Genomic DNA, 10932 nt, shown 5'->3' with positions numbered 1-10932 from the left:
GGGGGGGGGGGGGGGGGGGGGGGGGGGGGGGGGGGGGCGGTGGTGTAGAAAGAGTGGAAAATCACTCCTCACTTGCAAATAGAACTATAATTTAAATACTGGACATAAGGCAACACATCTTATTAAAAGTTTAGGCATCCTTTGTTCTTCTGCAGTCAAGTTATAAGGGAACCTCTGGACTGGACTATTGAAAACATTAACATGATTCTTTGCGTGATTAGAGGCCTGATTTACTGCTGTCAAAAGATACAAGTAAGGATAATTTTCTCAATGCAAGTTGTATTTTTGAGCTTGCTAGTAGGTATTTACATGGTACACTGCACAAATGGATCAAGCAATAATACAGCATCTAAGGCACAAAGCTGTTTGAAGGAAGCAGAGTTAACATTTCATTACTCCCCTGGACTGCAGTAGTTCAAGAAAGCATAATTTCTCAGGGCAAAATATGGATGAGTAATAAATGTTGGCCTTGCTACTGACACTTGCACACCATGAATAAATAAACAAAATAAAAACTTGAACAAACATTCTCCATTATTAGTTTCTCAAATTTCATACAGAATTGCTTTTAAAGTAGGGATTTACTCAAATTGTGGAAAAATTCAAAGTTCTCACATGCCTGTCATGGGAAAAGATAGCAAAATTCTCATATTTCACAGCTTTTTTATAACGTATTACGGAATACTTCGTCTATAGATTATTACAAAATCTTAGAAAAACAAATTATGCTGGTTTCACAAAATGGGCTTTTATTTGTTGAAAGGCAGCATGCTACATCAACCAGTTGTTTTAACTGACACCATATCCTGCTGGGGTACATTAAATTAGATTGGGGGCAAACCGTAGATAGGTTGACTCAGGTCAAAAATCCAAACAGCCTACAAACAAATGTAGGCAACAGATTGTTTAAAATTGAGATGGTTTCAATTGATCATACTCTATGGTATTGTTTTAATTTTGCTGTAATTGACTAAACCACTTGTCTGCAGCAGTTTTCTGCTTGGCAACTTGACAGTTGTTGCAGCACCATATCCTTGAACCAACACATTTCACTTGGTCTTCAATGTCACTATGTTTTAGAGATCTGAGTTTAAGCAAGGACTGTGTGCACTAGAATGATTTAGACAACTTTCTGTTGGATAATGTACATCTTTGCACAGTCACTAACTGCAGTAAGCAATGAATTCCACCTCAATCCTAGTGGAAGCAACGCTGTTGCAGATACAATGTTCCTGAGCGCTGAATGACTCCCAGTATTATAATTTATGGCATGAACAGTGCTTAAAATGTGTTCTTTAAAAAAATCTAGGATATCAACATCAGGGAATCCCATGCACCAGACATCAACAGCCAAGGTTTGTATTGCAGGTAACATGAATTGTATTTGGCACAGTTCCTTGTAGCACATCAGGAAAAGCTTTGTTCATGTACATCATACTGTTAGAGATAAATGCAGAGACTTTGCTGAATTCTAAGTACAGTTTACAACAGTTTTTACTGTTAATATGTTTCATTTGAAAAATTCAAACGCAAGCTCAGTTGTCTCTATTTGAAGCCAGAGCCGTTTGTTGCTTTTCCAGCTATAAATAAAAATGTGAAGTATATAGTTATTGGGTGCACCTGTTGCCTCTTTGGCCATGACTGAAATGGAATTATATTCCAGCAGTGCAGATTTAATAGACTAGACATTAGACATAATAGACTAGACAATAGAATAGAATAGACATTAACAGACTAGAATTTTCTTCTGTTAAGTAATCCTGGTAAAGTTCGGTTACACATGGAAAACATCCAGCATTTTGTGGTTGTGTTAACTGAAGTACTTCTTTAGTTTTGGACTATTCATTTCTTCCCCAAAAAGGAATTTCAGCAGCTGTGAAGGCCTCCACTAACTCCAACATTGTTTCATTTCTTGCTGAATTCTGTTCCATTGCTCCTTTAAACATGGAAATCTCCACAACTTGCTTTTTGATTTGATCAGGAGCTTTCGCAATAGACTTGTATTTATAAATTCTGAATTCTGAAGCAACATGGCCAATCAAATTTGTCTTGTAAACTATCTGCTACCAGCTACATCCAAGATTCCTGCTGGAAACTGCATCAAATAATCCTGAACCAAAACTTATTTTGCCATTTGTCACCTTCTGGTTATTTTAACTAGTGCCTAAATGAAAATAACCAAACTGACGTTACTTGTACTGACGTATATCCGCATACATCCAAACAGCAAACAACCGGATTTAATTATCACAAAGGAGGAAGCAAAGTGTATTTACAATACTGGAACTTAAGTTTCAAAACAGTTATTTTTGTTAGTAATTCACATTTTTTGTAAAACTACTAAAGACTGCAAATTGAGCAGATCCCTTCTTGTAAGTGTTTTATATTTGGAATAGGATGCAAGTCAAAATTAATAAATACCTTTTAGCTTCATCTTCTCCTTGCATTCTTCAAATTTTGCCTTAAACTTTTGTGCATCTAACAAGGAAAGTGAAAATCATTGATACTTCAGTTACATAGAGTTTTTTCAGTGAAACAAAAATATACTCAATACATAAGCAAATCAACTACCCACAGCATGGCACACATTTCCCATGTGTAAATATCTACTTAATGTACTGCAGCAATTCTATTACTATGAGTCATGGTCAGTTTCCTGGATACACATGGTTACTGAAGTCTGTTAGAATTTGATCAATATCAAAACTCATCGCAATCTGGTAATTTAAGAAACTATATTCTTTCTCATGTTATAGGAGGTTGATAGCAGAGCTTTTTTAATGTGTACTAATCATTCTTGCATAATAACGCATAGCAGGCTAAACTTTACTTATTAGCTGCAGCAAGGTTGGCGGCCCAGAGATAGGTACAATAAAGAGAAATTGCAGGCCCTAGAGGACTGCTCACTTGGTGGGAGAGAGAGCAAGAGAGAGAGATGACTGGTGGTGTATTTACTGCAAAGGTCACCATGGCTCAGGTGAAAGGCAATGTTGAGAAGATGGGACCTTCATGGTGATCTCAGCCAGTGCAGGAATTGAACCTACGCTACTGGCACTGAGCTAATCAACCCTCAAGTCCAGAAAATAGGTGGGCAAGGGATATTCAGCAGCAATTTTATCCCCATCTCATTGCCACTTTTAGAATGGGAACTACTTGGATTAATGGACATGCTTAATTACAATCTTCAGCCAGTAGATGAGAGGTCACTTCCTGAAAGGCAATTGTTAAGTTTTAATTGCAGTGGGAGTTTTTGAAAAAACTGATATCAGCCTTCTGCCTTCTCCAGTCAGTTTATCAAAACCAATTTCAGTTGGATTTGATTGAAGTGTATATGTACACAGGAATCAGTGTGGTCCAGCTTCTTGGAACATTTTGGAAAAGTATTAAGTTAGGATACAGTCGTCACTTTTTTGAGTGCAGGTGTGCACGTGCCATTTGCCTGCAATGAGCAGCATAACATTCAATAAGATGGGAGTACATGATTGAGGGCTGTGTGTTTGACACTGGCTCCTAAGTCTGTGACTGGAGGGGGTTAACTTATGATTTGTTACATGTACTAAATATGCTGCATGTACTAAATTAAGCAAGAAAACTATTCATAACCTACAATAAAGTGCTCATGGAAGACGTTTCACAAAATTTCAGCACTATTTCAGAAACACATAGATTCAATTTTTTTTCTTCAATAGACAAGTAGGTAATGGTATTATAACTAGATCATTTTCTGGTTAGGGCTTTTTCCTCGAAGGCAATTTCAGATGGTTTGGAAGAAATTAAGAGTCAAGATATATTTATCACCCGCAAGGCATGAGCAGCAGGAATTATATATTCTTTGACTTTGAAACTAGGTTGCAGCCGATAATAATCTTCATGTATTTTGGGTTGTGTTTCCTCATTTGCACATTGCAGATGTAGTGATGAATTTAACTTAACTGCTTCAGATGCTCTCTGGAAATTCTGAGATTGACATTAGTGCAAATGGGCAATGATTATCCCCTTATGGCCAATTTAAGTAACTGTCTAAACACTAAAGACTGTCTAACTACTAAGGTCTTCCTTTGCAGCAAAGACAGCTAGAGTAGCTTCTTGAGTTACATGAGGTAATGCTCAACAAAGCTGAGCGCAGGATTACAACAATCACCTTATTAGACAGAAGGCTACCACCAAGAATATGAAATTGCCTGTTCTCAGTAGTGAAAGCCACAACCTGGTATCTTATTACAGACCTCGACTTGCCCAACAGTGAACCACAAAATCTAGATCTGGAAACAAGTGTTGTTCAGGCCAGGCAAAGAAAGACTCCCTTTCCTGAAGGAAATTAGTGAACACAGCCGTGCTTGTATGAAAACCTGGATGCTTTCATGGTTTTTTTTTTCCAATGCAAGCCCACGAGTTACCAGATTTGTTCAATACATCATAATCAATCATGAGAGGATTTAAACTCTCCACCTCCAGGTTAGTATTTCAGTGCTAGAATCAGAAGCCTATCTATGCATAATTTAAGGGGCAAATATGTAGACTTTTATTGTGCTAAAATGGTTCAGTAAAGAAATGCTGCCTTTTACTGTTTCCCCTGACTTTTTAATTCTACACATTTACATTTTGATTCTACAAGTTTCTCATTCCTGCACTGCCATCCAGTGGATTTGTATTCAAATTGTCTACTGACTCTGACTGAACTTATTACCAGTAAAGGGCACTGAATCCAGTGCTACTGTGAAAGATTTAACACAATAAATTTCATAATCAATCATAGGCAAATGTCAAGTTTTACAAAATTTTCCCATAGGCAGAATTTGCACAAATTTTCAATATATTTTGAAATGGAATTTTGCGAGCCACACATCATTTTTAATTTACTAATTGATCTTCAACACTGTGAGTAGGTCAAAACAAATTTGAAATTTTCCATCATACGCGAGATCAAAGGGAAGGGAGTTTGAAGAGAGAATGCAAAAAGGAGCCAAGTAGCAAAAAAAAAGTCACTGGAAGAACACTTGTTCATTGGACTGTATTCCTGCCTGTGAAATCATCAGTGCTGTGTGTGGACTTCATCAGCAGGAATACATCACAAAATCTTTTGGCAGGAGGTGCCCAAAGCATATTCAGCAATCTTGAGGACATAGTACTTGAACAGTTCTTTTGTCAAAACAGAAAAATCAAAAAACGTTAAATGGTTCCAAGCACACAAACAAGAACTAAAAAAAAAGGAACAAAAATAAATGCTGCAATCTCCCATTAGGTGAAGCCAGATTTTAAACTTGAATGGTCTGAATTGGTTACAACTAACAAATTAAAACACAATATTGCAACTGTAAGAAGGAACATTAGGCCACTTAATCCAGGTTAAGTGCATAACTTGCATTGTTTACATTACAAGTCACGACAAGATTACTTCTAATCTAATACCTACTTTCTTTATTTAAGAATCGGATTGCCAAAAGTTCAGGTTTCGGTTGTTCATCAGCAAAATCAGCAGGTGCATTCCAGACCCATGCCCGGTCACTGCCTACATTAGGCCTTAGCTCCATTGTAGGTGTAACTGAAAAGAAGAAAAAAAAGCCCCACAAAATTGTGTTTTGCTCAAATTAAACATGTACCATTTGCTCATCATACAAACTGCACTGTATGTACTTTAATTGGGCCAGCTGCCTAACATATGAAGTAATAAGTTAATGTGTTTAATGCAAAAATCAATCATACTGGAATAATAGGCTACAATTTATGTAAAACAAAGACTTCAATTTTAGTTAAATCAATATTTTCAAAATCTCAGATCTGACAAAAAAACTAAATTTATTATTCCTTCAAGGGATGGGTTCCTTTCCCTTTAATTTTCAAGGTGGTGACTTCTTCTAACAGGCACAGATGTCTTTGTTTCTAGCCATTCATTACACAAATCAAGACAAGTTGCACTGATTGTTTATTTAATTTCTTGGCCAATCTGGTTTTCACTTGATGGTCTCATGTGCATTTTAAGCACAGTCACCAAGTAGTAGAAAGCAACAGGAATCATGGCAAAATGCTGCCCTTACCTAGGACAATCAGACAGTTTCTGAAAATAGTCAAAATCAGTAAACTACAGATTGGAAGCTTGCACGAGTAGCTTACTGCACTTACTGATCCACAGTGAAAGTTTGGGAGACTCCTGGGAAACTTTCAAATAAAGGCAAGTATGCAAGACAGAGCATATTTGGCCCACTCCACCCAATGCAAAACCTTTTACAATCCATGTTCTGTTGCTTGTGTGGGACTCAGAAGTCAACAATAACTTCAACCTTAATAACCAATATTGCAAGTCTACTTCAACTGGTAGGGAAATGAAGAAGTCTCTGCAAAGGAGAATATAAAGTGAGCTAGAAAGTGAAACTTTACATTTACTTCGTCCTTTATTCCTCTATTGTGGGAAGCTAGATGAAGGAATTACAGAAAGAAAAGAGGGGCAGAACATGGGAGGTTAACTTCTACAGCTTTAAACTATCCTAGAAGACTGTTTCAATTTACTTCTTTCTATTTTGCAGAGCACAGGTTAGCAAAAATAATTGGGCCATCCCCAATGGCAAGATATATTAAGCCACATTTTCTGATTACCCAGTAGCTCTACCGTGTAAACAATAGAGAAACACGATTGCTTTTTTCATGAGAAAACGAAGCAGCAAGCCAGAGTCATAAAATAAAACATCTGATTACTCCAAAGATAATCCAAAACAGTGCATCAGGTTACGTAAATCAGGGACTGTCCTGCGTACCCAGGAGTTGACCACATGTTTGCACCAGGGATTCTCAACCGGTGCCTGAGGTAAAGTTTCAAGAGGCTTGCCAAATCGTACCTTAGAACATACAGAGAAAAAACTGACATCACAATTGACCGATTGGTATCTGAGCTTGGACATATGATGGCTAAGGTCCCTTGTCAAAGAAGAGATTCTGACTAATGAGGTTATGTGCAAGACAAGAGAAAGCAAGTCAGTCCCTGTGGAGACTGGTGTTTGGATGAACATGTGTAGGGTTAGCTGGGCAGAAGAGGGAAGACACCCTAGAAGGTAACAGAGGGCAAGGCAAACAGCACCAAGAACTGGTGCCACAGAGATAAACGCTGTGACTGAAAGCTTCATTTGTTTCCTCAGTGACACAATTGTGTATCAAATCAATTGGTAATGTTATCAGTGTGTTATTGCTTTCTTTCCACTGGCTCCTGAGCATTTGATTCCACCCTCAAAAAAAAGCTGTGATTACTGTACTACACAGGGAACTAAAAATTGCATCCATTATATTTATAGAGCACATGCGTCTTTAAAAACAATTAAAAACCTTGTGAGAATTTCTTGCTAGACTTTGGAGAAAACTGAATCTCATCTGAGAAAGTAGAATACCAGATAATAGCGGTCAAGTTGTAAATAAAAATATACTTGCTCAAGTGAATATCTAGTTTTGACACAGAAAAAGGGGTCCCCTTTAAAAAAAAAACCTGGGATGGGCCTTCAGAAGCAAAAAGATTGATTGTATAAGTCAGAGTTCTCATCCAAAAGAAAGAAGAGTTCCTAAAAGATGAAGCTAAGAGGATCTATAACTATTGCAGGCAAATCTACAAAGTATTTGGCAAAAATACAGGAACAAGAGACCTACGATAGTGGTTTGCACAGATTTTGAGAGTTTTATCTCTCCTCATCAGAAGGCGAATTGTTCCCTTTTCCTTATGCTTCAGCAACTTCACATCCCCAGTTCCTCGTTCTTTCCACTCAGGAGGATCATTTTCTGATGCGTATCTAAAGAGCTTTGCACGCCTAGTAAAACAAAAACAAGATTAGGCCATGAACTAATTTATACCTTGTTTAGAGGAATACGAACTGAGTGGTCAAGTAAATCAGCATTTTATCTTTTCATCTGGAGTGGAGTGCAGGAATATAAAAACATCAAGTGAAATGGATTTGGAAGATGAGCGTCCCCAGCACAAAAGATTCCCAAAGTTCCACAACGTATTCATGTTTCAGGTCAGGATATATTATTGGTAAAGACAATTTAATGACTTAAAAAAACTAACGTAAAAACATATACATAATTTAAGCAATGGTTAGATATTTGGCCCCGTCAAATAAAAAGGTGGGGGGAAAGATTGTTTTTGTTCCAACAGCACATTGGCAAAAATGCGAACACTACCTCAAGGCAACTATTTCTGACCATCTTTAATACATTATGGGCCAGTGACCCAAAAGATACAGCCCCTATGTTATAGTTTATTTTTCAGATAATCCTTCAGTGAATAGGAATAATCAGGGGAATTCTTAACACAAACAAATTCAGGGCTGTCACACTGTGCTTAAACAGGAAATAAGCAACTTAGAAAGTACCAATCATAATGGATGGGTTCACAATTGCAAAAGTTGCATTAACTTATGTGTTTGCTTTCCGAGCAGAAACAAATCCTACCAAGCACAGAAGATATTGGTATACCATGAGATATGCTCCATTCATCCCTGACAGCCATCTGCATCAGGCATAACTATTTGCCTCAAGAGACATCCATTAGAAAGATGACACATGAACCATACTAGACGGACCATTCTCTCTCCCCTTCTGTAAAGGGATAGCAATTCAAGTTGCAGGTTATTCCCATCCTATTTGGTCTGCAGAAAGTTCAGTGAAATATATGATCTTTCTGCAATTAGTTAACAAATTCAGCAGCAATGGCACAGGAAAATTGTGTAGTCTTAATGTAGTTTTTAAACTTGATTAGTCTTTTCAGCAGTTCCCAGAAAAATAATTCTCATCTGTTTATCAGTTCATTGATTAGACAGTCAAATGAAGTAAAAAAAAAACAGGATCGACAGACACTCTTATGACACCTGCCCCAATACATTCATGAGGGCTTTGGATTCCTTTCACCTGAACTTTGGAAAGAGGTGAATGCCTCTTTAAGGGAACAAAATTTCTTCTTAAATTTCTGTTAGTCTGGAATATTGGCTTTGTTACAGTCCAACTATTGGTGAAATCCTGTTAATGCTAGTTTTAACCAACAGACTATCCTAATCCAACATTCTCTGGACTACTTTTCCATAAACCTGGAGGTCATCCAAACTTGCACAAGTGCCATTCACCCAATGTCCACTAATCTACATTATGTCCTGGTCCAGCAAATTTAAAATTCTCATTCTGGTGTTCAAAACATCCCAACCCCAAAGCCTCAGTCCTCCTAGTCTCTGCAATTCTTCTCACGTGAGGATGCTTTCTTAGAGAATTTCCACTATTAGTGCTTCAAACTCCTACACCATGCTCTGTCCATCTTCCTGGCTGACTGTTCCATGTAGTGTCACTTCAGTTCAGTAGCATACTCAAGGCAGAACTTGATCACGTAATGTAACATTTAACTGTGGTACTTAAGAAATGCTACACTGTCAGACATTAAACCAAAGCTTTTCTTCTTGTGGAAAAAAAAAGATTTTAAAAAATGGAGGGACCCCACACAGTACCCTAGTTAAAATGTATCCATTGCATGTTAAATGTAGCTTAGTGATGACACTTTCACCTCTAGGTTAGAGGATTGTGTGTTCAAGTTCCACTCTATTTGAGCACATAATCAAGGCTGATGTGACAACATAGTTAGGAGTGCTTTTATTTGGATGAGACATTAAACAGACACTCAGAGGGGCATTTAAAAAAATAAAAATCCCTTGGTACTGGACTTCAAGCATTTTGGCAGATATTCAACCTTCATCCAGCATCACAAAAACCAATAATCTAGACATTATTTCATTGTTTTATGTGGGACTCTGCTGTGCATAAGATGGCTACTACATTTACTGACATTTCAAAAGTACTTCATCAGTGTAAAATACTTTGAGATACCAGAAGTCATGGAAGATACCATTTAAATGCAAGTTAGTTCTTCAAATAACACTCTCATCGTGATTCCCAGAGTGACCATGAAATATTTTGGGTTGCCATAGCATATTAAAGACTCTCTAGAAAGCACAAGTTGTTATATTTATTCACCATTGTCTTCCTGTGGTCTGTACTGTATTCCACAACAAGGGATTGAGATGAGATACAAAATGTGTATGCATGATTCTTGAAGAACTGAGTCACAGCAAAGCCAGGATTGAGAATTATTGGAAGACCAAAAACCAGTTAAGACAAAGGAGGTTAGACATAGGCAAATTCAGAATCATATATTGTAGAGCACCAAGCTAAAGATGTAGAAAGTCAACATTAGTCCAAAATATGCTTGTCTATAAGTCAAACAGAGTTATCAACAGAGGTACTGCAAGTACTACACCACATATTACTTACATTCTGAAAAGTTCTTCCTCATCTTCTTCCAATGTTTTTACCTCTTGTTCGGGAAGAGAAACTATTGGTTCAAAATGCGGGTCATGGTTGGAATCTTCAGTCGCATTCTCTACAGAAGTGTCATGGTCTCCTATTTCCTGAGAAAAAACAGGTACAAAAGTGAGCATTTTTTTCAAGTTAATATATCTTCTTTAATGACTGGTACATTAAATTTTATAGACAATTTTTTTTATTATAGATTAAAACATTTATAGACAAATTACAGAACGTTGTCTATTATAGAGGATAACAATGTTGAAACTTACAGCTATGTGACAGCTGTTACAAAAGTGAGGTTTTAAGACAGTGGTTTTGAACACTCTCTTTAATTGAGGGTAAGAGGGAGTATTGAAGAATTATGTGATCTATTACAGGAGCTAGTGGTTTGGTTACCACGGAAACCAGGGACCCAAGGTCAAGTGCTGTTCAAATGCATGTGCCAATTTTAACACCCGAATATAAAGATAGAAGGAGATGCTCTAATAGTTGCAGACTTTCTGTCTCGGACACTTTGAACTGGAAGACACAGTGTGATAGAATGAAACAAGAATGTCCGAGAACAGAGGGGAAAACTGTTTTGTGGTAGCTACCAGGCAACCAATGACA

At 37.3% G+C, this 10932-nt stretch overlaps 1 protein-coding gene across 3 annotated transcripts in view; it reads right to left on the bottom strand.

Annotated features, from left to right (window-relative positions):
- The window catches only part of ranbp1 (RAN binding protein 1), a 16444-nt gene that overhangs the window by 2710 nt on the left and 2802 nt on the right, over nt 1–10932 (bottom strand). For all 3 annotated transcript variants that reach the window (XM_048611165.1, XM_020516892.2, XM_048611163.1), the window contains exons 2-5: nt 10288–10424; nt 7627–7784; nt 5414–5542; nt 2422–2478 (exon numbers count right to left, since the gene is read on the bottom strand). In XM_048611165.1, coding sequence (XP_048467122.1) covers nt 2422–2478; nt 5414–5542; nt 7627–7784; nt 10288–10289 — 346 coding nt within the window. In that variant the 5' untranslated portion in view covers nt 10290–10424. The remainder of the gene's footprint in view (nt 1–2421; nt 2479–5413; nt 5543–7626; nt 7785–10287; nt 10425–10932) is intronic.

The sequence above is a fragment of the Rhincodon typus genome, chromosome 24, assembly GCF_021869965.1.
Source record: "Rhincodon typus isolate 14 chromosome 24, sRhiTyp1.1, whole genome shotgun sequence".
In the NCBI taxonomy this organism is placed as follows: Eukaryota; Metazoa; Chordata; class Chondrichthyes; order Orectolobiformes; family Rhincodontidae; genus Rhincodon; species Rhincodon typus.
This window is presented reverse-complemented; position numbering and strand designations above follow the sequence as displayed.